This window comes from Plectropomus leopardus, chromosome 2 (assembly GCF_026936395.1).
Source record: "Plectropomus leopardus strain MGB_pleo_1.0 chromosome 2, ASM2693639v1, whole genome shotgun sequence".
NCBI classification, from domain to species: Eukaryota; Metazoa; Chordata; class Actinopteri; order Perciformes; family Serranidae; genus Plectropomus; species Plectropomus leopardus.
The window spans coordinates 39,813,095-39,840,263 of record NC_142177.1 but is presented as its reverse complement, the minus strand read 5'-3'; the positions used below and the strand labels follow the sequence as shown (position 1 = coordinate 39,840,263).

At 38.1% G+C, this 27,169-nt stretch overlaps 5 protein-coding genes across 5 annotated transcripts; all 5 read left to right on the top strand.

Moving 5' to 3' along the window:
* Nucleotides 1–1,013: 1,013 nt before the first annotated feature.
* LOC121951686 (uncharacterized) lies at nt 1,014–7,489 on the top strand. The gene is made up of 6 exons (XM_042498124.2): nt 1,014–1,260; nt 2,577–2,615; nt 3,663–3,938; nt 4,193–4,465; nt 5,171–5,275; nt 5,459–7,489. The coding sequence occupies exons 1-6, from the start codon at nt 1,191–1,193 to the stop codon at nt 5,494–5,496; spliced, it is 801 nt and encodes a 266-aa protein (XP_042354058.1). The 5' UTR covers nt 1,014–1,190; the 3' UTR covers nt 5,497–7,489.
* Nucleotides 7,490–8,863: 1,374 nt separating this feature from the next.
* Nucleotides 8,864–12,596, top strand: LOC148190294 (uncharacterized). The gene is given in 3 exon segments (XM_088071437.1): nt 8,864–9,165; nt 9,268–9,464; nt 9,647–12,596. Coding segments are annotated over 3 exon segments (1,437 nt in total). The 5' UTR covers nt 8,864–8,999; the 3' UTR covers nt 10,721–12,596.
* Nucleotides 12,597–13,080: 484 nt separating this feature from the next.
* Nucleotides 13,081–16,625, top strand: LOC121948888 (uncharacterized). The gene is made up of 2 exons (XM_088070538.1): nt 13,081–13,523; nt 14,038–16,625. Exons 1-2 carry the CDS (start codon nt 13,352–13,354, stop codon nt 15,180–15,182), a joined length of 1,317 nt encoding a protein of 438 aa, XP_087926664.1. The 5' UTR covers nt 13,081–13,351; the 3' UTR covers nt 15,183–16,625.
* A 1,119-nt stretch (nt 16,626–17,744) lies between these two features.
* LOC148190293 (uncharacterized) lies at nt 17,745–22,862 on the top strand (the record flags this gene model as incomplete). The annotated part of the gene is given in 6 exon segments (XM_088071423.1): nt 17,745–17,916; nt 18,020–18,760; nt 18,909–19,036; nt 20,915–21,089; nt 21,193–22,375; nt 22,377–22,862. Coding segments are annotated over 6 exon segments (2,538 nt in total), but the record flags the coding sequence as incomplete, so codon positions are not given.
* A 1,632-nt stretch (nt 22,863–24,494) lies between these two features.
* Nucleotides 24,495–27,031, top strand: LOC148190292 (uncharacterized). Its single transcript, XM_088070603.1, has 3 exons — nt 24,495–24,938; nt 25,042–25,812; nt 25,931–27,031. The coding sequence occupies exons 1-2, from the start codon at nt 24,908–24,910 to the stop codon at nt 25,809–25,811; spliced, it is 801 nt and encodes a 266-aa protein (XP_087926729.1). The 5' UTR covers nt 24,495–24,907; the 3' UTR covers nt 25,812; nt 25,931–27,031.
* The last annotated feature ends 138 nt before the right edge of the window (nt 27,032–27,169 follow it).

Below are 27,169 nucleotides of genomic sequence, written 5' to 3'. Positions count from 1 at the left end.
TACATGATAGGAGTATGTGATAAAATAATTTAACTTTGTCAGTTGAGTGCTCTCATATGGTAGAGCACTGGTTAATTAATCTATGTGCACTTCAACACACAAGAACAGACGAGATTCAATTACTAAAATTAATTTTTACACCTTAAAAATACTTATGCTTCCTTTAACCTTTACAGCTACAATGAGCTATTTTTTATGGAATGACATTTGAGACAATACCAAATAAATAAATAAACAAGGTCATGAAATAAATTAATATATATAAATGGAATAAATTTTGAAATAAACAAATGAGCCCGTAAAAAATATAAATAAATGCAAAAAATCAGTTAATACATTTTTTTCAATTTACTTATTATTATTGTTATTGTTATTATTATTATTTATTTATTTTTATTTTTTTAAATGACAGTTTTCAAATGACTCATTTTTTAAAAGCTTTAAAAATTTCACAATATAATTATTTCAGGTGACTTTTATTTCCTAACTCCACATATGTTTCACGGGGCTATATTTCATAATCCCACATTTTTTGGTTTTTCGGGGGACTTTATTTCATAATTCTCATACTTCATACTTCTCATTTTGAGATTAATGTTTTTATGCATAATCGTTGCTTAATAAAGACTCGACAAAAAAAAAAAAAATACAGCTCGTTTTTATTTCCATTTCTTTAAAATATTCAACTGAATGGAGCATGTAATAAATAAATGTGAAATTAGGACAAAAAGTCCCCTGAAATAAATAAAAGAAGGCCTAGCGCTTTGACAAATACCTTTTTTTAAAAATAAAAACCTGTTCGTTTATTAACCTTTATTGTCTCATATATTTATTTCAGAATTTATGTCAAAGGCATGTTCACTTATTTCATAAGCATAGGCATTTTTATTTAATGTTGCTATTTCACTTTTTTTTCCTTCAACTTTTGGAAGAAACCATATCCATAAGGAAAGGGGTGCGGACTTTTTGAGGTGTGGCCTGAAGACATACTTAGAAAAACACGTTTGATTAATAATTATAATGATTATAACTGGATATGACATAAATAGTAGTGACAAAATATGGTGACAAATAATATGAACTAAAATTTGAAAAAGTAAAAACGGGCGCGACGTCTGGTCTGGTCGGGTGTGACCGGTGTGACGCGTTAGCGGGACATCACAGTTTTGATTAAGTTCACTTCAAGAAGCATGAAGCGTTTTCTTCTCGCATGTCTCTGTCTCGTGGCTCTTTCTGGAGTAACGTCTGCAGAAGAAAAAGGTGAGAAATCACAAGATTCAATACTGAACTATTGCATTTAAACCGTGGAAAACTGTGTGAACATGTGGAGTCTGCAAACACAACACTGACAAATGCAACAGCGGTGAGAGGAGTTCGCGAGCACAACAACAAATTAAAGTGAAATAACTGCATGCTTTCATTTTATATGTGTCCTAATAATTAGTAATCAGCATTTTTTTTTTGGTGAATTCGTTTAATTGCAGCCTCATTTTGATTGATCGCAGTCGCATAAATCTGTGCAGAAACACATGAACACTGCAGGGGGAGTGACCACCTTAAGTGCAGCACAAGATTGAAGTTCGGAAATGCCGACTTCCCAGTGCATAAGGAACGCATTAATAGGACACAATGTGCTCTTTTGTGTGTTCAAAGAGGACTGTCTTTTTCTAATCCCCTCAGCAGCTGCAAACATGTCGGGGCTGTCCTGACAGTGGAGGGAGAGGTGGGGGAGGTAAATTCATCGTTGCACCGCGCTGTGGAAATACATTTGTTTTTAAACCCTTTAGCGGGGCGCCGTCCATCCTGCAGAGATAATTGCACGTCGATTTCCGAGCAAAGCCTCTTTAGAATTAAACCTGATCGATATTTGCCAAACATAAAGGCAATTTATGGCGGAATCTGGGTGTGTCTGCTGCCAGGGTTACTGAGAGTTTGGTGAATTTAGAGGGAAATAAAAATAACGAAACAAGAGCCAGATAAAGTTGTTTCCTCTTCACCTCAACATTGGTGGAGACCGGGGGCGTAATATAGTACAAACAGTGCAGATAGGGCAGTTGCACTGGGGGCCCATGGGTTGAGGGGGCATACAATAGCGGTTAGACATCTCCGATGGATCGCCAGAGAAAGTGTCAATTTTTTGCTCAATTTTAAGTCAACTTAACAATTTGATAAAATATTAGATAAACATGAATTGTGATAAAAAGTTATATTTATTTACTTTTTTTCATGTTCCCTAAATTTTTAAAATCAACTTTTCAGATTATACAGTGTAGAACGTGGACCCTCCAACAATACGTTAGGCAAAAAGCGCCTGTACCTGTAGTACCTGTACTAATTCAGACTGTCACATTTGTGATTTGTTCAAAAGTGAATTAATAATAAATTGATATGACTGGCATTTGCTATATATTCCTTTAAAAAGGCAATCTGATCTCTGTCATGGTTTTCATCTTTAATTTAAAAAAAAGCGGCCTGATTCCACATTAAGCTTGTTGTCGATGAGTACTTCATCTGTCTGCAAAGTTGATGATATCATACAAGCACACCAACATAGGTGTTTTTATTCCCCCTTTTAGATGGTGATCTAAAAAACAGATCAGAGGAAAACATCCCAGGTAAGTCCTGAATTTGATGTCGTAACTTCCTTCCCCTTACATGTATACTATGCCACTGGATCTGACTTTTGAGGATAATTCGACTGTGAGCACACATTGGCATGTTGTACGCGAGCTGCCTGTCTTTGACATACCAAATGGTATCAGAGAAACACTGATTTTTAACATGAAACTGCTTTATTCAGTGATTTTACTGGCTTTAATCATCGGGTCATCGGGAGAGAAAGAGACCTCTGTGGATTATTCGGCTCCCAGTTAAAATCCTGAATAATGAAAACTAATGGAATTATAACCAGGAGAAGTTTCTGCTGTTTGCAGTGTGTAATCCTCACCGCTAGACGGCACTAAGTCGCCGTAAATCTTACATGGTGGTCATATTAATGTGCCGCCTTAACTTAATTAAACAAATAAAACCATATATTAAAGGGGTAGTTCTTCCAAAAATGAAAATTCGGTCATTATCTACTCACCCTCATTCCAATGGAAAGTTGAGTGAAGTTTTATCGTCCACAAAACCTTTCAGGAGTTACACGGGAGAAAGTGTTGCACTCATCTCTCAAACAATTGAAGCAAATGGTGACCAGAATTTAAATGCTAAAGAAGAATATAGTAAAACCACAAAATGTCTCCATACTGCTGGTCTGAAGTAATCCAAGTGTCCTGAAGCCCCGACGTTCCAAGTTGTTTTGAAAAACATCACTGGTGTCATCTTTTTAGCCTTGTAGCCTGTAGCTCCTTGTATTGGAGCTGACTTTCCATCGGCATGAGGGTGAGTGGATAGTGACTGAATTTTCAATTTTGGGTGAACTACCCCTTTAACATAATATGTATACCAGTTCTATAAACTTTTGGTTGACGTTAAATGTGTTGGAATTATCATGGCTTATCAGTGCTGCGATGTGCAGCCCAGACTTATTTTGCGCTTATCTGTCTCTCTTTCTCATTTACAAACTGGTAAAAAAAAAAAAGTACAAAAAAATTGAGTGTTACATTTATAATCCTGTGGACATTCCCTAAAACTATATTGTGTGTGTAATGTATTCACAGGTGCAGCGTCAGAGCCGTACATCTATGTACATGAATCAAGGGATTGGTCACTGCTGGTGTGTGATGTTCGAGGTGCCTTTCCAAAACCTAAAGTAGAATGGAAGAACGGTGCTGGAAACATCATTCCTGCAGAGAAAACAGAGGTGAAAGAAAAAGGAGGCAACTTCGACATCTCTCTCACAATTACTGTGAACAGGACCGACTACTACCGGTGTGTCGCCACACAGGAGGAAATCAAACATCGGATTTCTGCTGAAACGTATCTGCATTTCCAGTGTAAGTGTAATTTTAATTGTGCATGTTATAGCCTTTTAGTTTTCAAAAATAATCTGTGTCAGACTGAACATAAAGTGAATCAGCTCATAGTGGTGCACATTAAAATAACGACTGGTGGAAGATTTCAGACTCTGAGACTGTGCTGTAGTAATCTACCTAGATAAGTCATGTGAGATGATGATAATAATAATAGTGTTGATGATGATAATAACAATAATAAACTTTATTTATATAGCACTTTTCTATGTACTCAGATGCAGTTACAAAACCGTACGTCACTTCAGTGGAGCACACAAGGGACTGGGCGCTGCTGCGGTGTGAAGTTCGGACCCAAGCTCCAAGGCCTAAAATAGAGTGGCAGGACAACGCTGGAAACACACTTCCTACTGAAGACGTATCATTCTCCGGATTTCGTGACATTTTTAAAATTGAAACTACTGTGACAAAGACCGACTTCTATCGCTGTGTAGTCACACAGGAGGAAATCAACCATGTGGCTCAGGCTAAGATGCATGTGTATATCAGCGGTAAGATTCATCCCTGTTGTATCTTTATATTCTGTTCATTTCAACTGTTTACATGTTAAAGGGATAGTTAAGATTTTTTTTAAATGGAGTGCTTATTTATAGACAGTATATTACAAACTGTAGATGTCAGCCAACGTCCACAGTTTAAATCTGACCTGGCTAAGCAATGTACTGCTGTGGATGGGGGTCAGCAACAAACTGTGTTTTAGCCACCTAAAGAGGTCCTAGTTGAGAGTTGAGAGACAGCCCAAAGGGGAAGCCGTTAACCCTTTAACCCTAGGATCGACATCATTTTTCTTATATTGTGTTCTGACGCCTCTAACAAGCATTAAAACCTTTGAAACCAGAGCAAATTTGTCTGTTTCATTTTGATAACATGGTAAAAAGGCAATGAGCAAGCAATCAGCGAGAAATGTCCTGCAAATGGCAAGAAATTTGTAAAAATGTAAGAAAAATGTAGAGAGAAAATTATTTGAAAACTAAGAAAAAAGGGGGGGAAATCTAGAAAAGTGTATTTATAATTATTAAAATTATGGATTTGACATTATGTCATAGAAAAAATAAATCACAGTGCTTCTTTTCAGGCCACTTCCTTCATTTTTGTTTTTAATTTTTTTGGTGTGTGTGCAAATTTTTAGGTAATTTTATAAACCTGTATATTTTATACAGTTCCATTCTGAGTCTCTGACTTTTTGTCTATTTCAGGGTCTCCCACCGGATGGATTGTTGCTGTTGTGCTTCTAGCTCTTGCTGTTGTTGCTCTAGCTGCTGCTGTAGTCAAGCTTTACATCACACAATCGCATAAAAAAGGTGAGATTAAATAATTTCTCATAATAACATCTTCATGATGAACAGACAACAAAAGAGATTCTTTATGTTTTTATCTTATGTTTGGAGTCTTGACAGTTGTTTTATTATGTTGGTATTTATACCCAGGGTAGGATCAAGCCAGTTTGGGTGTTCTTAAGTGTAATTTTGTTTTCTTTCCTGCAGGTTCACCTGCAGAGACAACAGTTCCCCTTAACTCCTAATATTCATTTAACACAAGCTGATGGAAACACACATTACTTTGCATTTTATTTTGCTAGTTTTCTGGAAATTCTGTTACATTATGTACCACTTTTGAATGGAAACTTGACTTCGCCTGCGATTCTTTTACCTTCAGAGATTGTCAGACAAAAACACAAAGTCACACACCCAAAGTGTGAATACAGGACCAAATGAAATTAAGTATGTGATGTACATAGGTGACTTTTGTAACGTTACTTTAAGATATGCCAACGTAGAATCTTGGTTTCACACGGGACACAAACGGTGATCTCATGGGTGAAAGTCCTGTATTGTTTGACCCATCCATCCTCCTTCTGCAAACTTTCTTGCTCCATATTCTACGTCAGAGTCTCTGTAAATGAGTTTACTTGTGAGTTATTTTAACACCTGGTGCTAAAAGGAGCCTGGTGTGTTGTATCAGCTGCCAAGGGGCATGAGATTGGGAGACTGCATAGGTTACGTATGCAGAGGAGCTAGAATAGCATAAATGTCAATGAGAACAGCTTTGCACGTCAAGTTTACACAGGGTCTTGCACCCCACCTGCAACGACCTTGCATTTAAGTACAAATATACTGTGTCTACAAATAAATGCATGTTTTAATGTTAGCAGTGCTTCACATTTTATAATAACTTGTTCGAAATGGATTGCAATCTCAGAGTTTATTCATTTTAGTATAATTGCTCAGGTTTTATTTACTGTCTAAAATCATGTAATAGGTACCGTTCAGCGAGTGAGAGAGCCCAAATTTAAAATATAGAAGAATTAACTATGTGAATAAAACAATATTAATAATCATTCTATAAAATCAAAGTACAAAAGTTTTACTGAAAGTTAATCTGTTGTCCTCTAATTTCCCCAAACTTTGCTCTTGTTCCCGTTACACTGGCTCTCTTGTATGATCTCCTTACTTTTGACCTTGTTTTGCCATTGCTTACTCCTGACTCCTCAACTGCAGGTGGCTGGAAATGCTGCGTGCAACTCAGCTGCATTTCCACAAGCAGACAGAAGGCCATCGTCAAGCAGCTGCTGATAGAAAAGAGACTTTGAAAAGATGCTCAAAATTTAAATAAGTTAAGCAAAAATTGCCACAGTGAGTTAAGTAAGAGTGAAAAAGATCATTCATTTGCCTGCTAAAAAGGGACTGACATACTGACTCAAGCTGAGTTTGCCACATGGGAGCGAGATGATAATGCTAAAGAGCATCAGAAAGAGCCTTTAGTTGCTCTCTCCAGCATAACTTTTAATTTTTTCATCAGAACTGGTTAAACGAGATATTCCCCAAGTTTATCTTGATACTTGATTTCTTCAGAACTTACCCGTCGTTAGCATTAGACCAAGAATTGCCCAAATTCGTTCCTACTGAGGGCCAAAAATTCATCTTGACGGTGGGCTGCAGGCCAAAAATAATGTGAAATTACATTACATTGAAATGCATAATATTTCATAGAAATCTAAAATAAAAATTCAAAATAATGAAAACACTGTCCTTCAATCTGCATAAATCATTTTATTAATTTGCAGAGATGAATGTCAAAAACAAAACTGACACTTTTTTTTTGGAAGGATAAACATTTAAAAAGGACACCTTTCTTAAAAAAAAGTGCAAGCAACTAAAAGTTATTTATAGAACTAAGCTAAAAACAGCTGTATTTTTCAGCTTTTGTAATGACTGAAAAAAATAACTTCAGCTTGAATTGAAATGAGTTAGATCATAACTAGGATCTCCTGTGGAATTAGAATGAATTGAATTACTTCACACTCATCTCTGGTGCTTCTGAAACTTTCAGCTGCTGAACGGTACATTATTTCATTAAAACAATTTAAATTGTAAATATCATCATATCATTTACAGATCTGACCTGCTCAGTGGTTCTCTTTCATTCTTTTCTCATGTATTTGTCAGTTGTATTGTATTTGTTTAGCATTGTAGTTGTGTTGTTGGTACTCCAATAAACATCTCGCTTTTAAAGCATTTGATCAAGCATTTGAATTTTTTTTTGTTGCAATTTGCTGTGCATTTCTTGCCAAGTTGCTTTATGTCTTTTCCTCATGTTTTCATTAGAGATCAAACCCAATTTTCACAGATTTCAGAGTTTGACGCAACACAACGATACAGATTTTGATCCAGGGTCTAAAGGGTTAACCTAAATTCAACGTCTCGGCTGACACCAACTGAGATAAAAAAAAAAACTCTATTTTATTCCGACACTGTAGCACACTAAAACAGTTTAACATTTTTTGGTGTAAGATTTGGTTGCCTGTGAGGTCCCTGCTGTTTCAGCACCACATGCAGAGACACCTGTCACTAAACTAACAATGAAAACGGGAGCATCTTCACACATTTACCTTTTTTATGTTCATCTGCCTGGCTTGTAGTGTGCCTAATGTGGAAAAAAAATACTTGTATTCTTTGTCAATCTTCATTTTGATGGTTAAAAAAATACAATTGACGAGCCACAGTTGATCTTATATGAATACCGTAATACTTCAGTTAATAGCACGAGCTATTATTTGCTTAAAATAGTTAAACTCAAAAGGCTTATATATGGGACATGCATCTCTATGGGATGGGCTTTTAATGCCTTTCACACAAAACTTGCTCAGCAAAGATGGAAATGCAAATAAAATTATATATGTAACCTTTTGAGACCTGGACAAATTGGCTTTAATTTATTCCTAAACATGGAAAGAAGGTAATGAGCAACAAAAGAAGAAATGATAGTATGTAATTATGATAATTTCCCTAGATTTCCTCAAAAACTGTTCTTATTTTTGTGTCACTCTTGTTTAATATGCCGATGATATTGTCTTCTTTGGTGCTCATGGTTTCAGTAAAATGACGTGAATGACGTGTAATTCACTTGCCATAAAGCTGTTTTTAATCCTGGAGTTTAAACATCGATAAGGTTATAATCTAGCTGTATCTTAACCTTTAGAGACCCTAGAGCCTCAGTGAGGGGCTGAGTCAGTCCATCCGTCAAACTTAGAGCCCCATTAAACCTTTCTAAATATGTATTAGGTGTTCTTTGTGGGGAGAGAATGGGTTAAAACATATTTCACATTTCCAGTTTAAATCACTCATCAAAACCCACCTGTCAAAAACTGCCTTTAGTGTTTAATCAATGTTATGAATTTCAATGGGCGTGTATCTTATTATGGCTTTAACTGTATTATTTGATCCTTTTTACGATGTAAAGCATCTTTGAGTTTCTTTAAAAGCGCTCTATACATAAAATGCATTATTGTTATTATTATTACTATTATTATTATTATCTCTGCTCCTGTGAGAACCTGTTGATGAGCGGAAAGAACAAACAGCTCACTTTTACTGCCGGAACTTTAATAATGTTACACATCCAGCGGAAGTAAACAATACCAGCGCTAGCTGCGTTAGCCGTTAGCTCTGTGGATGTGTGGACTCCGCTGTGAGATGATGCTTCAGTGTTTGTGTGGATAAATGTTAAATTTATAATTTGGCAACAATGTCCTCAGTTGAGTATTTGAGAGAGTTTGTCAGTGAGAGACTAACTGCTGCTGCTGAAGAAATATTCCGAGTTTTTAAAAGAACCATCGTCGAGTACGAAGAAGAGCTCGAGCGTCAGCGCAGACTGCTGGATATGAAACCAGAGACAAAGTTACACAGGACAGGTGTGTAAAACTCAATTAAATTATAATTCAAATTATTTAAACTGTTAGTTATTTACTCGCCATCACTGCAGTTTTATGTTTTTTTGTTGTGTGTCCCTCCAGAGCTCCCACAGCAACATGTCTGTAAGGAGGAGGAGGTTCCTGCTGACCAGCAGCTCTGTGTTCAGGAGAGGAGCTCCAGTCTGGACCAGGAGGAGCCAGAGCCTCCTCAGATTAAAGAGGAGCAGGAGGAACTTGAACTGAAGCAGGAGGCTGATGATTTTATGTTGATTCCTACTGGGCAAGGCAAGATAAACTTATTTTCATAGCAAATGTCATACCCAAAAAGTTACTTTTTCATGTGTTTTTTACTAATTTATTTTCTTTTTTCTGGGTCATTTCATAAGTTGCTCATTGCTTTTTTTCCATGTTAAGGAAATTAAGCCAATTCGCCTACATTTTAAATGGTTAATATATTTTATGTCTATTACCTTTGTTATATGTTATGTTATTGTTAATATTGTTGTTGCTGTGCTGTCCAGAGCTCCCACAGCAACATGTCTGTAAGGAGGAGGAGGTTCCTGCTGACCAGCAGCTCTGTATTCAGGAGAGGAGCTCCAGTCTGGACCAGGAGGAGCCAGAGCCTCCTCAGATTAAAGAGGAGCAGGAGGAGCTCTGCAGCAGTCAGCAGGGAGAGCAGCTCCTGCTGAAGCAGGAGGAAGATGATTTTATGTGGATAGCTCCCTATGAGGAAAGTGACCACAGTGAACCAGAAACAAACAGTGACCATGAGCTCCTCTCTCACATATCTCACATAGCTGAGAGCCAAAATCAGAAAAGAGACGAGCATGGAGACTCAGAATCAAGTGCAAATGAGGAGCTTCATCCAAAGACAAGACAAAATGAAAGCAGTAGTGAAAGTGACAATATATACAACTCAACCATGTCGAAGACTTACCTCAATACTCACACGGGTGAAAAATCTTTTGAATGTCACATTTGTGGAAAAGCTTTTAAGTATAAGTCAAAACTGTATAGACACGGCAGAATCCACACCGATGAGAAGCCACATTCTTGCAAAACTTGTGGAAAAGATTTTCAGTATAACAGCGGTTTGTTGGCCCACATGAGAATCCACACAGGTGAGAAGCCGTTTACATGCAAAACATGCGGAAGAGCTTTCAGACATAATAGTCAGTTGATAGTCCACATGAGGATCCACACAGGCGAGAAGCCATATTCATGTGAAACATGTGGGAAAGCTTTCAAACAGAGCGGCGACCTGACAGTCCACGTGAGAATCCACACAGGTGAGAAGCCCTACGTTTGCAAGACCTGCGGGAAAAGATTCAGTGACACATCAGTACTGAAAAAACATGTTAGAATCCACACAGGTGAGAAACCACATACCTGCTTAATATGTGGGAAAGCTTTCGGACGTAAAGGTCACCTGACAGGTCACATGAAAGTCCACATAGGTGAGAAGTCTTAATTTTGCAAGACCTGTAGGTAAAAGCACTTTGATGTGCCTCAATTTTCAAGGCATATGAGATCTCACAGAAAAGTGACCTTCTGATGTCGATAGTCAGATAATCATGGCACTTGTGGAAAAAAGTTTTACTCAGATCAGATACTTGAAAAACACCTGAGTGTGTAGGGTGTCGTTGTGGGGGGAAAAGTGGTGCCGATGGGAGGGGGACCCATGATAAAAGCTGTAATTTATGTTTAGTTTCTTTTGCATTTTTTTTTATTTCTAAGTAATTATAACCATAAGTAAAAATTAAAATTAAGTTATTTGATTAAAAGACTAAACTTTCTGTAAAACAAAATATGAAATCAGCCTAATGGTGTGTTCCCACTGAACACGATGGGAACGTTTCACGCGGTGAGTTTAAACACAACGTCAATGCAAAGACGCAAAAAGATGCAAATTCACGCCAGGTGGCATTATGGACGCAGTAGACGGGGTGGACGTGATGTGATGGATGCGAAAACGGGTATTTCGCATAGAAATTTTTCAACTTGAGGGACAATTTCACGTGACACTGTTTCGCAACAGCCTATCGGTGTTGATATCTAATTGAGGTTCTCCTGACGTTACTGAGATCCAGAAATGAAGGATTAACAAATGTCGCTGTCTGTGGACACACACGGAGCTTCACTCAGTCAGTTCTAAACTATTAAACTATTGTAAACTATTTTTGTTGAGTTGATTTGAGCAAAATGCTCAGAGTAATTTAAGTTTGTCTTTTATAGTGGACAGTAAACAACGTAGGGCGTGTAATGTGCAGCCGTGACAGTCTGATAAATACTCGTCTTTGTTTGCTCCGCCTCAGAGCTCGGAGTCTGTGTTTTTACATCCAGCTTTCTGTTGTGTTTCACTGCAAACCATGTACATCGCTCACTGCCTCTCCGAGCTAACGCAAGCACAACCACAGCTGTTGAGGGCGAATTCTCACGAGTTGCAAACCGCTCCAAAAATACTCCAGCGCCCAAAACAAATATCCGGAGGGGAACATTTTTATTACATTTTTATTTATTCACCAAGAAAGGGAAATTTTGTTTAAAAAAATGAAAGAAAGAAGGGGAAGGGAAAGAAAGCAATCAGACTTTGTAAAAAAACAAATAAATAAAAACAAGAAAAAGTGCGTGAGGGTGACATGGCTCAAGCGAGGAAGGCCGGGGGGTCCACAGAGACTGCTTATGCACAGGGACCAGAATGTGTTGCTACGCCCCGGCTGAGGTTCAGTAAACGCTCCTGTAGAGACGTGTTCACAAACTGAATAAAGTGCAGTTCCACTTTGAGAAGAATCACAAAATGTTGAAGTTGTACATTTTTAAAAATGCCATCAAGTTTTGTTAAACTAACCCTTGTTCTTTTAGTTATGTTGGCAGCAGTATTTATTTGGAACAATAAATTTTCCATTTTTTTTTTTATTGATGTTGCACAGTGGGTGTGTCATTCCTCAGTTGTGTATATGCTGTACACTACATTTATAGTAATTTAATGTTCTTTGCAGTGTTAAGTTAAAACAATCCAGACGTGTTTTAATTTCCAACTGCTGGAGGTCAAGTTAAAGCATAATTTGATACTGTTTGATCAGTGAAGCTGCTTCACAGTGAACAAGCATGCATGCAGTGGAGCAATTAATCTACATGTTCAAGACTGCCTCTCACGTGCGATTAATGACATGCAAACTTAAATGTTATGCTGTATGTATTTTATTTTGCATTTTAGTTTATTCTTTTTTACGATCTTTTTGTAACTTTTGTTAAGTGTCTTTGAGTACCTTGAAAAGGGCTCTATACATGAAATGTATTATTATTATTATTATTATTACTCATGTACTGTCTCTATGTACAACACCGGTTGTCTTGAAATGGTTATAGTTGCAACTAAATTCTACATTGATATGAAATCTACATCATATTAAACAAATATATAAAACAAACATCAGTTTGGAGGTATTCTTTCATTGCTGTCCTTTTATGCTGCATATACATAATAGGACTGTACCACCACCCTGAGAGCTGAAATATTTTTTAATATTTAAATCATCGTTTAAAACGTGGCATTAAGAGTACTTAGACCTTTCTTGTTACGTAATTGAGGATAAAGCAGATTTTTGCTGTCGTGAGGAGCTGTTGATGAGCAGGGAGAACAAACTTCTTACTTTTTTTAAAAAGTAATTTTTCCAGTTATTCCATACATGGCTGAAGCACATGTACAAATTTAGCCCAACATGTTGGCTGTAATATTTCCCATAATAAATAAATTCACTTTATTTTTTCCCCACTTTCAAGTCCATTTTTATCACAGAAAAATATTGTCTTTTTTAACTGAACTCTTGAATTAATCATTGTTTTAAATAAATGTTCTATTTCCATCCAAAATAATTTGACGCAAAGGCATTCAGAAAATAAATGACAAATACTTTCGGTATCGTTATTCCAAAGACACAATTTTTATCCACTTTTTTTTTTTTTTTTTATTTAAGCGATTACCAGGTTGACAGGATAAATTAAATATATGATTTTAAAAACAGCTCGCTTTAACTGCCGGAACTTTAACAGTGAGACACACCCAGCGGAAGTAAACAAAGCCTGTGTTAGCTGCGTTAGCTATTAGCTCTGTGGGTGTGTGGACTTAGCCGGGAAATGATGGTGTTTTTGTGTCGATAAATATTTCACTTAAAATTTGACAACAATGTCTTCAGTTGAGTATTTAAGAGAGTTTGTCAACGAGCGACTAACTGCTGCTGCTGAAGAAATATTCCGAGTTTTTAAAAGAACCATCGTCGAGTACGAAGAAGAGCTCGACCGGCAGCGCAGACTGCTGGATATCGTTTGGAAACCAGAAATAAAGTTACACAAAACAGGTGTGTAAAGTTTAATATACTCATAATACAGATTGTTTAAGAACGGTGCTGATTTTGGTTTATTAACTCAATATTACAGGTTGTATCAGTTATCATTTAATTTGACAGCAACAATTATCACAGTGCAAAAGTTAAACGTGCTATTGGACTGATGTTGAGTAAATAATAATAATAATAATAAAGAAACATACGATTAATCATTTAAAAATCACATTCAGGTGTGCAGAGATTTTCTTTAGCAGTTTCAAGTGTAAAATTTATGTATAATTTAAAAGGAAACCTCTCTGATCATATTAGTAATACAATATTTGTGAAGCAAGGACCAAATTTATATCCAAGGAAGATTTTTAGCTAATTTACTCCAAAATGCATAATCATGAGGCTTTGTGACAACCTCACTCTGAAACAGAGACAATCATTTTTACATGATGGAGGGAAACACACTTTGACACACTCATGATTTGCTCACCATCACTGTCGTATCTGGTCCCTCTTTTGTTGTGTGTCCCTCCAGAGCTCCCACAGCAACATGTCTGTAAGGAGGAGGAGGTTCCTGCGGACCAGCAGCTCTGTATTCATGAGAGGAGCTCCAGTCTGGACCAGGAGGAGCCAGAGCCTCCTCAGATTAAAGAGGAACAGGAGGAGGTCTGCAGCAGTCAGCAGGGAGAGCAGCTCGTACTGAAGCAGGAAGAAGATGATTTTATGTTGACTCCTACTTATGATGAAAGTGACCACAGTGAAGATCAGACTCTGGACTTCATCCCTGATGACACTATAAGTGCATCAGAGACAGAGTCTGTAGTCAACATACCAGTTATAACCTACGTGATACCAGAAACAAACAGTGACAACCAGCTTTTCTCTCTCAGCTCTCATGTAGCTGAGAGCCCAAATCATAAAGGAGGCGAGCACGGAGACTCAGGATTAACTAGAAATGCAGAGCTTCATCTGAAGGAAAATCATCATGGAAGCAATAGTCACACTAACAACGTGCACAGCTCCACCATGTCAAAGATGTACAGTTTTACTCACACAGGTAAAAAATCTTTCAAATGTGACAATTGTGGGAAAGCTTTCCAGTATAAGTCAGAAATTTTAAGACACGGTAGAGTCCACGGGGAAACCTTTGGTGAGAAATCGGGTGTGAAACCGTACGCTTGCAAGACATGTGGAAAAAATTTTCAATATAACTGTCACTTTTTGGCCCACATGAGAATCCACACAGGTGAGAGGCCGTTCCTCTGCAAGACCTGCGGGACCAGATTCAATGACAAATCAGCATTGAAAAATCACATTAGAACGCACACAGGTGAGAAGCCGTTTACATGCACAACATGTGGGAAAGCTTTTGGACGTAAAACTCACCTGAAGGGCCACTTGAGAATCCACACAGGTGAGAGGCCATTTCCATGCAAAACATGTGGGAGAGCTTTCACACACAAAAGTCAACTGACAATCCACATGAGGATCCACACAGGTGAGAAGCTTTATACTTGTGAGACATGTGGGAAAACATTCAGTGAATTATCAACATTGAAAAAACATTTCAGAACTCACACAGGTGAGAGGCCGCATGCTTGCTTAACATGTGGGAAAGCTTTTGGGCGTAAAGATAGCCTGACAGTCCACATGAGAGTCCACACAGGTGAGAAGTCATAAGTTTTCAAAACCTTCAGAAAAAAAAGACACTTTGATGTTTCTCAAGTGTCCAGGCGTATAAGATCTCATACAGAGAAGTGGCTTTCTGACAATTTAGTTCTGGTTCTTTGTCAAAACAGGCAACAACTCACAGAAGGTAGGAGTCACAGCACTTGTGGAAAAGGTTTTAATTAATGTCAGAACTAAATTTAACTTGTGGCATTTCTTTGATTAAAAGATTGAACTTTGTGTAAAAACAAAGGAATTTCCCTCTCAGTCCTTAAAGGTGAAATATAAGCTTCTTTTACAGAGATCACGTTACAGGGCCACAACAAAGTCCCCCGTTTATACGGCCCCTGCACTTTTATACAGAACCAACCGACGCCGGCATCATTCTGCTCCAGTGTGTTATTACACACTGCATCATTCTGCGATCTAAGGAGGCGTGACAGGCGTGATGTTTAGCACACAAGCGTGACATAAAACATGTGTCGGCAGCACTTTCTAAAAATAACAAAGACATAACATGTCAAACAAAATAATTTTACCTTCTCTGTTATATGACAGCGGATCTTGTCCTCTGCCCGGTGATTAAGGAACCCAGATTCTCATTGTTTTTCCAGTTTGCTGACATGTATGACCTCCGTTCTTCTTTGAATTAGCTACTATGCCAAAAGCGCTGTTACTACCTCTGTTTCTGGCTCAGAAGTGTTATCACACTGTCCCACCTTTTCGGGATTGGAGGTTATATACAGAATGGCGAGGTGGCATCACGGTGTGATATTCCCGCCTTGAACAGTAAGTGTGGTAAAAGTTTAGTCCTCCCCTGCACTGGAAGTCGCTCCTAAACATAGCTCGCGCCAAGTGAGCTCATGCTGCTGGAGCACCAACATATGCGGTCATGTCTTTCATCAAGAAAGATACATTTTTGAAATTCTGGTTGAAAGAAAGAAAGAAAGAAAGAAGGGAAAGGGAAAGAAATCAGTCTGCCTTTGTAGAAAAATAAAAATCTACAGGTGCAGAGGGTGACATGGATCAAGAGAGAACGGGCGGGGCTCCACAGAGTATGCTTATGCACGTCGCCCAAATTTGTTGCTGCGCTCCTGCTGAGTAGAAACCATCGAGCTGAAACTCCTGTAGAGATGTGTTCACAGACTGAACAAAGTGCAGTTCCACTTTGAGAGGAATCACAAAATGTTGAAGTTACATTTTTAAAAATGCCATCAAGTTTTGTAAAACCAACCCTTGTTTTTATTACATTTCTATGGGCAACAGCATTTATTTGGAACAATAAATCTTCCATAATTTTTGAAAAATTGTTTTTACACAGTGAGTGTTTCATTCCTCAGTTGTGTTTAGGAGTGGAGGAGAGAAACTACATGTACCTGTCTCATAACACATTTGTGACCGCACCGACCACTTACAGTTCAAAACAGTTATTAAAAGCTGCCTTTTCAAAACTGTCTTTCATGTGTAATTGATATCATGTGGATTTTAATGTTATATGTATTTTGTTGTGTATTTTAGTGTATTCTATTTCATGATCTTTTTTTACTTTCATAAAATGTCTGAGTACCTTGAAAACACTCTATACACAAAATGTATTATTATTATTATTATTATTATTATTATTACTGTCTCTATGTACAACACCGATAGTCTTCAGATGGTCACAATTGCATGTTAATTCTGAATTGATATGAAAGCTGGATCACTTTAAAGAAATATATATATTTAAAAAAAAACTCTGTTTGGAGGTATTCTTTGATTACTTTTCTTTTACATTACATATAATCTATAATAGAGCTGTACAGCTCAAAGATTTTTCACTGGTGTGAATCATCGTTTAAAACGTGAAGAATACCTCTGTGGTTAGTTGTTTATTGTGGGGAAAGAAAATGTGGATAAAGCTCATTTCTGCTGCTGTGAGAACCTGTTGATAAGGGGAAAGAACGAATAGCTCACTTTTACTGACGGAACTTTAATAGAGTGACACATCCAGCGGATGTAAACATATGTATAATTATGATTATAAGAAATTATAGATATTTATATATATGATTTTAATGTCAGAACCTTTTCGGGTGATTTCCTATTTATGTTATTTTACTTTTCCTTCTGTTTTTTGTTTGTCTAATTTCTGGTAAATTTCTTGTTATTTTAGTGCCATATGTTTCAAATTAAATTTAAGGGTTTGGCTCAGATTTCAAGAGGACACGTCGGAACTGTAACAGTGTGACTCACACAGCGGAAGTAAAACATACCGGTGCTCGTTACTTTATTCCTGTGGGTATATAAAAATAACGGTTATGGTACGATTTTGGAGAAACATTTTCAACTACTATTATAATTATTTTACTAATACTATTATTATTACCTTTATTGTTATTTTATACCGTTGGAGCTTGTTCACGAGCGGAAGAAGCAAACGGCTTACTTCCTCTGACGGAACTTAAACAGTGTGACACAGTCTGCGGAAGTAAACCTAAATAAAACAAACCGCCGCTAGCTGCGTTAGCTCTGTGGATGTTAGCGCGGAAATTCTGGTTCTGTTGTGTCGATAAATGATTTACGTAGAATTAAAAAACAATTTCCTCAGTTGAGTATTTGAGAGAGTTTGTCAGTGAGAGACTAACTGCTGCTGCTGAAGAAATATTCCGAGTTTTTAAAAGAACCATCGTCGAGTACGAAGAAGAGCTCGAGCGTCAGCGCAGACTGCTGGACATGAAACCAGAGACAAAGTTACACAGGACAGGTGTGTAAAACTCAATTAAATTATAATCCAAATTATTTAAACTGTTAGTTACTTGCTCGCCATCACTGTAGTTTCATGTTCTTGTTGTTGTGTGTCCCTCCAGAGCTCCCACAGCAACATGTCTGTAAGGAGGAGGAGGTTCCTGCTGAGCAGCAGCTCTGTACTCAGGAGAGGAGCTCCAGTCTGGACCAGGAGGAGCCAGAGCCTCCTCAGATTAAAGAGGAGCAGGAGGAGCTCTGCAGCAGTCAGCAGGGAGAGCAGCTTGTACTGAAGAAGGAGGAAAAGGATTTTATTTTGACTGCTACTAATGAGGAAAGTGACCACAGTAAGGATCAGACTCTGGACATTAATCCAGTTGTCGTTGCAAATGTAGAAGAGATGAGGTTTGTGGGCAACATACCAGTTACATATGTGATAGTCAGACCAGACAGCGGCTCTCAGCAGCTCCTCTCTGTCAGCTCTCATGTAGCTGAGAGCCAAAATCAGACAGGAGGCAGACGTCGACCAAAGCGTTTCCCAACGAAAAGGAAAAGGCGCACAGACAATATGCACAACTCCACCACGTCAGACATTCACCTCAATACTTCAGCTGATGAAAAGTTTCTCAAATGTGACTCTTGTGGGAAAGGTTTCCAGTATCTGTCAAACTTTGAAACACACCTGCGACTCCGCATGTGTGAGAAGCGGTTTACCTGTGAAATATGTGGGAGAGCCTTCAGGTTCATCCTTGAAATGACAAATCACATGAGAGTCCACACAGGTGAGAAGCCGTTTACATGCAGAACATGTGGGAGAGCTTTCACACGGAAAGGTACCCTGAAAAGCCACAGGAGAACCCACATGGGTAAGAGGCCATTTATTTGTAAAACATGAGGTAAGAAGTCGTAACTTTGATGCCAACAGCTGCTTTTGAAATCTCCCACTGTGAGCTGCACACATAAACACACCATGGAAACTTGACACTTGTTTTTATGGCTTTACCTTTTACACAGAGCTCGTTTCAGCGCTGTTACTACCTCCGTTCCTGGCTCAGAGGCGTTATTACTCTGTCCCACCTTTCCACAATCTGACCTTAATTTACAGAACAGTGAGGCGGCACAACGGTGTGATATTCCTGCCTTGAGCAGACATTTGACGGTCAAGCACCACACCCTCTTTGTCCCAGGAGTTATAACCCCAGTGATGTCGAGGGATTTTAGTTTTTGCCTTTTTAATTTTTGGCTTTTGCTTTTCTGAGCTTTTGCTTCTTACTTTTCTGTCGTTAATCTACTTTGAAAGAGAGAACTTTTAAATCAGCTCGTGCTACATGTGTCACAAATGACTGTTTAGAACCGAGGACTTTGCATGAGAGAGACTGCGAGACAAAGAGACTTCAAATGAGACAAAGACTGGTAAACTGTCATCGCGATCTCATCTCAGCCACATGAGGTGTCAGAAGATGATCCAGCTGTTCATGGAGAGAGAGAGATGGAGGAATCAAACTAGAGCCGAGTTTGCAACGTTCAAACCGCCCGAGGCCAGCCACCGGAACCGCACGAGCGTAACCGAGCTGCCCATCAAGTGTCCTCACAAAGGACACACTGCAACTTTCCAGAGTGAAGCGTTTCCCCGGCATCGAGACTTCGGGACACATAAGAAGAGTTAGACCTCGGTTAGGATTTCCCATAATACAATTAAGGATTATTCTCTGATCAGGTCTCTTCTTTATCTTCCCCCTCAGTGTTTTATGGGATAGGTTTCCTCTCTGCTCTTGATTTATGCTTGACATTGACTTTTCTTTCATTTTCATCTTGCACTATTTCAGTGCATCTGATCAAGTCCAGATGTCACACCAATTCAGTTCCTCACTGGTTTTCATCCCCTCATTTTTATTGTTGCTTCATCTATGAGTTTGTTCTTCATTTAGTCATTTTATTCATGTTGTGTCTTTGCTGTATTCACTGTTTCATCGTTTATCCATACTTATTCTTAAACTCATTTATTTGTAGGAGGAGGATACGTTTAATAAACCTTTCAATTATCAAGACACTTGATCTTGTGATGTGGGTGTGTGTGTGTGTGTGTCTAAAGTCGAGTCACTGTACACCTGGTTAAAGAACTCTGTAGCAAACTTCAAATTATCAGACTAGATTAATTTATAAGGCAAAATGAGCTATCAACTTTTCTATTTTAGTGAGTGGTGCTCCGAAGTTTTTTCAACTTTAATTTTTAATGTAAAGTTATTGTTCCTGAAGCCGAAGTTGAGTTCCTTTACTCCACTTCATCTTTATACCAATTTATATGTTTCTGAGTCATAATTTTGCATTATGAGTTATAGTTACGTATTTTGTTAGTGATTTATTAATTATCATTAATTGCAAATTAATAAATAAATCCCCTACTTAAACAGCTACACATGTGAATTTAAATGCTATATGAATTTCATTGTGTATTTTTGTGTGTTCTATTTTATGATCTATTTGTGATTTATGATCTTGAAAGCTCTATACACAAATTTATTATTGTTGTTATTATTATTACTGTCTATATGTCAACACTGATAGTCTTCAGATGGTCACAATTGCATGTTAATTCTGAATTCATATAAAAGCTGGATCACTTTAAAGAAATATATATATTTAAAAAAAAAACTCAGTTTGGAGGTATTCTTTGATCACTTATCTTTTATGTTTTATATAAACTATAATAGAACTGTGCACCTGAAAGAATTTTTAACGATATAAATAATCGTTTAAAACATGTGAAGAATACCTTTGTGGTTAGTTGTTCATTGTGGGGAAAGAAAATGTGGATAAAGCTCATTTCCGCTGCTGTGAGAACCTGTTGATGAGCGGAAAGAACGAACAGCTCACTTTTACTGACGGAACTTTAACAGTGTGACACATCCAGCGGATGTAAACAATACCGGCGTTAGCCGTTAGCTCTGTGGAGGTTTGGACTTCGTCGAGAGACGAGGGTGTAGTTGTTGCGTGGATAAATGTGAAATTTATAATTAAAAACAATGTCTTCAGTTGAGTATTTGAGAGAGTTTGTCAGTGAGAGACTAACTGCTGCTGCTGAAGAAATATTCCGAGTTTTTAAAAGAACCATCGTCGAGTACGAAGAAGAGCTCGAGCGTCAGCGCAGACTGCTGGATATCGTTTGGAAACCAGAAATAAGGTTACACAGGACAGGTGTGTAAAATTTACTCAAATCACAATCCAAATTATTTAGACTGTTCGTTATTTGCTCGCCATCACTTTCGTATCTGGTCCCTTTTTTGTTGTGTCCCTCCAGAGCTCCCACAGCAACATGTCTGTAAGGAGGAGGAGGTTCCTGCTGAGCAGCAGCTCTGTACTCAGGAGAGGAGCTCCAGTCTGGACCAGGAGGAGCCAGAGCCTCCTCAGATTAAAGAGGAGCAGGAGGAGCTCTGCAGCAGTCAGCAGGGAGAGCAGCTTGTACTGAAGAAGGAGGAAGATGATTTTATTTTGACTCCTACTAATGAGAGAAGAGACCACAGTAAAAATCAGACTCTGGACTTCAATCTTGATGACGCTGTAAGTGCAGCAGAGACAGAGTCTGGAAACATACCAGTTTTAACCTATGTGATACCAGAACCAAACTGTGTCTCTCAGCAGCTCCTCTCTGTCAGCTCTCATGAAGCTGAGAGCAAAGATCAGATAGGAGGCAGACGTCTACCAAAGCTTCTCCTAAAGGAAAGCAATAGTCACACAAACGATACGTACAACTCCACTACGTCAAACATTCACCTCAATACTTCAACTGGAGAAAAGTCTTTCAAATGTGACACTTGTGGGAAAGCTTTCAAATGTCCAGCAAACTTAGAAATACACCTGAGAATCCACACAGCTGATAAACTGTTTACATGCAAAACATGTGGGAGAGCTTTCAGAAAGAAAAGTAACCTGAAAGCCCACATGGTAACCCACACGGGTGAGAAGCCATTTACCTGTGAAACATGTGGAAAAGCATTCAGACGCAGACCTGAATTGACAGTCCACATGAGAACCCACACGAGTGAGAAGCCGTTTACATGCCAAACATGTGGGAGAGCTTTCAAAAAGAAAAATAACCTGAAAGCTCACATGGTAACCCACACGGGTGAGAAGCCGTTTACCTGTGAAACATGTGGGAAAGATTTCAGACAGAAACGTCACCTGACAAGCCACATGAGAGTCCACACAAGTGAGAAGCCATTTACTTGTGAAGTGTGTGGGAAAGCTGTCAGACATAAGAGTGGATTGACAGTCCACATGAGAATCCACACAGGTGAGAGGCCGTACACTTGCAAGACCTGCGGGAAAAGATTCCGTCAGGCATCAGTGTTTAAAAAGCATATAAAAACCCACACGGGTGAGAAACCGTTTATCGTTAAAACATGTGGGAAAGCTTTCCAGAATTGCGATGGGACGGTCCACATGAAAACCCACACAGCTGAGAAGCCGTTTGCCTGTGAGACATGGGAAAACTTTCAGACAAAATTATGAAATGCAAGTCCACATGAGAACTCACACAGGTAAGAAGTCGTCATTTTGCAAGACCTGCAGGAAAAGACACGTTAATGTGTCTCAACTGTCAAAATCTCAGAATGACAAGTAGCCTTGTATTTGTTAAATGTGTGTGAGATGATTCTCTTATGTTCATGGTCAAAACATGCAACAACTCATAGAAGAGAAGAGTCTCAAAATTGCAGCACTTGTGGGAAAAGTTTTACTCAAATCACATTCTTGAAAAAAATCACCTAAACATAAATAAACTCAGGAGAAACCATCGAGCTGGAACTCCTGTAAAACTGAAATTTTAGAGGAGGTCATAATATGTTGGGACCTGTATGTTTAAATTGCCATCAGATTTTGTTGAACTCACTGTTGTTTAACTAACATTTCTGTTTGCAACAGTATTTCTTTGAAACAAACAAAATAAAAATAAAAAAAGTTGCACAGTAAGTGGGTCTTTCTGCAATCATGTATATCATATTTAGTGCTGTTACAGTTAAAATCCAACGAGGAGTCATCACATTAAGTCTTTGAAACTTGCATTGTAATCAGTTTTCTTGTGCCTTTCCCAAACATTTAAACTTTTGAAATATTAGCAAATTATTTTGATTTCTTAAAAAAAAAAAAAGTAAAAAAGTAATAAGCAACTTTGCATGAAATGTCTTTAGAATTGCACAGAATTTGTAAAAGTTGACAAGAAAATTACCGGAAAAAATAATTAAAAAAGAGAGAATCATAGGAAAAATTATAAATAATAATAATGTAATTCTAAGAAATTGTTAATATTTATATGTATTCTTCTTCTTCTTCTTCTTCTTCTTCTTCTTCTTCTTCTTCATCTTCTTCTTCTTCTTCTTCTTCTTCTTCTCCTTATTATTATTATTATTATAAGTATTATTATTATTATTATTATTTGATTTGATTTTAGTGCCCTTTCAGGTAATTTCCTATTCAGGTTATTTTCCTTTTCCTTTTGTTTGTGTAATATCTGGTAAGTTCTTGGTTCTTGGTAAGTTTGTTAATCGTAGGCCTGAAAAACTGCTTTAGGATTATAATTCTGTAAAAACAGGTGTTTTTTTCAGTGTGTAAGTATGACAAACATAGATATAGTTCTCTGGACATTCTAAACCAGATTTTCAAAAATCATTTTTCTAAATCAAATAATTTCTCACAGTTTGCCGGACATGTCTTGCCAAGTTGCTCATTGCCTTCTCCTCATGATTTTGGGGTCTGAATGCAGCACAAGAAAAGTGATGTGGATTCAAGTTTGAGAACAGTTTAAAAAGCCAACAATCGTAAGTGGAAAACAAAACGCGTATATTTCACCACTTTACCTGCATTCAGTCTGTGAGTAAAGCCTCCAGTAATCAAACTATTCAAGCAGCAATGTCTTCAGATGAATATTTGAGAGAGTTCAGCGCAGACTGCTGGATATCGTTTGGAAACCAGAAATAAAGTCTCAAAGAAAAGGTTTCTAAGACTTTATTATTTTACAAAGGTGACACATAGACATTTTGTTCAATTTTTTTTTTTTTAATCTTTCAGCCCATATAATTAAAAACTATAAATAACAAAACAATGAAAACACTGAGATACAGTTATTGCTGATCATGAGACCACAGTAATTAAAACACAAACAAAAATCTGTTACAATGTTTCCAGAAACAAGAGGAGAGCAAAACGCTAAAAACTAGTAAAAGGTGACCCAAAAAAGACCAGAAAATATGATTAGATATTGTCAAAGATTTAGGAAAAAAATGTCATTATAATAATGATTATTATTATATTACAATCATAATAATGATCATTATTATTATTATTATTATTATTATTATTATTATTATTATTATTATTATTATTGTTGTTGTTGTTGTTGTTGTTGTTGTTGTTGTTGTTGTTGTTAGTTTAATATTACTATTATTATTACTACTACCGTTGGAGCATGTATATGAGCGGAAAGATATAGTAAATATATTAAATCAGTTTGGAGGTATTTTTTGATTAAGTTTCTTTTATGTTTTATATAAACTATAATAGAGCTGTACAGCAGAAAGATTTTTTAACGATATAAATAATCGTTTAAAACATGTGAAGAATACCTTCGTGGTTAGTTGTTCATTGTGGGGAAAGAAAATGTGGATAAAGCTCATTTCCGCTGCTGTGAGAACCTGTTGATGAGCGGAAAGAACGAACAGCTCACTTTTACTGACGGAACTTAAACAGTGTGACACATCCAGCGGATGTAAACAACAGCGGCGTTAGCTGCGTTAGCCGTTAGCTCTGTGGAGGTTTGGAGTTCGTCGAGAGACGAGGGTGTAGTTGTTGCGTGGATAAATTTTAAATTTATATTTTTTTTCACAATTTCCTCGGTTGAGTATTTGAGAGAGTTTGTCAGTGAGAGACTAACTGCTGCTGCTGAAGAAATATTCCGAGTTTTTAAAAGAACCATCGTCGAGTACGAAGAAGAGCTCGAGCGTCAGCGCAGACTGCTGGATATGAAACCAGAGACAAAGTTACACAGGACAGGTGTGTAAAACTCAATTAAATTATCATCCAAATTATTTAAACTGTGAGTTATTTGCTCGCCATCACTGTAGTTTCATGTTCTTGTTGTTGTGTGTCCCTCCAGAGCTCCCACAGCAACATGTCTGTAAGGAGGAGGAGGTTCCTGCTGAGCAGCAGCTCTGTATTCAGGAGAGGAGCTCCAGTCTGGACCAGGAGGAGCCAGAGCCTCCTCAGATTAAAGAGGAGCAGGAGGAGCTCTGCAGCAGTCAGCAGGGAGAGCAGCTTGTACTGAAGAAGGAGGAAGAAGATTTTATGTTGACTCCTGCTCATGAGAGAAGTGACCACAGTAAGGATCAGACTCTGGACATTAATCCAGTTGTCATTGCAAGTGCAGAGAAGATGAGGTTTGTGGGCAACATACCAGTTACATATGTGATAGTCAGACCAGACAGCGGCTCTCAGCAGCTCCTCTCTGTCAGCTCTCATGTAGCTGAGAGCCAAAATCAGACAGGAGGCAGACGTCGACCAAAGCGTTTCCCAACGAAAAGGAAAAGGCGCACAGACAATATGCACAACTCCACCACGTCAGACATTCACCTCAATACTTCAGCTGATGAAAAGTTTCTCAAATGTGACTCTTGTGGGAAAGGTTTCCAGTATCCATCAAACTTTGAAACACACCTGCGACTCCGCATGTGTGAGAAGCGGTTTACCTGTGAAATATGTGGGAAAGCCTTCAGGTTCATCCTTGAAATGACAAATCACATGAGAGTCCACACAGGTGAGAAGCCGTTTACATGCAGAACATGTGGGAGAGCTTTCAGACAGAAATGTCACTTGAAAAGCCACAGGAGAACCCACCTGGGTGAGAGGCCATTTATTTGTAAAACATGAGGTAAGAAGTCGTAACTTTGATGCCAACAGCTGCTTTTGAAATCTCCCACTGTGGGCTGCACACATAAACACACCATGGAAACTTGACACTTGTTTTTATGGCTTTACCTTTTACACAGAGCTCGTTTCAGCGCTGTTACTACCTCCGTTCCTGGCTCAGAGGCGTTATTACTCTGTCCCACCTTTCCACAATCTGACCTTAATTTACAGAACAGTGAGGCGGCACAACGGTGTGATATTCCTGCCTTGAACAGACATTTGACGGTCAAGCACCACACCCTCTTTGTCCCAGGAGTTATAACCCCAGTGATGTCGAGGGATTTTAGTTTTTGCCTTTTTAATTTTTGGCTTTTGCTTTTCTGAGCTTTTGCTTCTTACTTTTCTGTCGTTAATCTACTTTGAAAGAGAGAACTTTTAAATCAGCTCGTGCTACATGTGTCACAAATGACTGTTTAGAACCGAGGACTTTGCATGAGAGAGACTGCGAGACAAAGAGACTTCAAATGAGACGAAGACTGGTAAACTGTCATCGCGATCTCATCTCAGCCACATGAGGTGTCAGAAGATGATCCAGCTGTTCATGGAGAGAGAGAGATGGAGGAATCAAACTAGAGCCGAGTTTGCAACGTTCAAACCGCCCGAGGCCAGCCACCGGAACCGCACGAGCGTAACCGAGCTGCCCATCAAGTGTCCTCACAAAGGACACACTGCAACTTTCCAGAGTGAAGCGTTTCCCCGGCATCGAGACTTCTGAGGAAGGTGAAACCATCTTTCCTGTGCTGTTATTGGGTTGATGCTCCTAAATGATCGGGACACATAAGAAGGATTAGACCTCGGTTAGGATCTCCCATTAATACGATTATGGGTTATTCTCTGGTCAGGTCTCTTCTTTATCTTTTCCCTCAGTGTTTTATGGGATAGGTTTCCTCTGCTGTTGAACGACGCTTGACATTGACTTTTCTTTCATTTTCATCTTGCACTATTTCAGTGCATCTGATCAAGTCCAGATGTCACACCAATTCAGTTCCTCATCGGTTTTCATCCCCTCATTTTTATTGTTGCTTCATCTATGAATTAGTTATTCATGTAGTCATTTTATTAACTTTGTGTCTTTGCTGTATTCACTGTTTCATCGTTTATCCATACTTATTCTTAAACTCATTTATTTGTAGACTTGTAGGAGGAGGATACGTTTAATAAACCTTTCATTTATAAAGACACTTGATCTTGTGGTGTGTGTGTGTGTGTGTGTGTGTGTGTGTGTCTAAAGTCGAGTCACTGTACACCTGGTTAAAGAACTCTGTAGCAAACTTCAAATTATGAGACTAGATTAATTTATAAGGCAAAATGAGCTATCA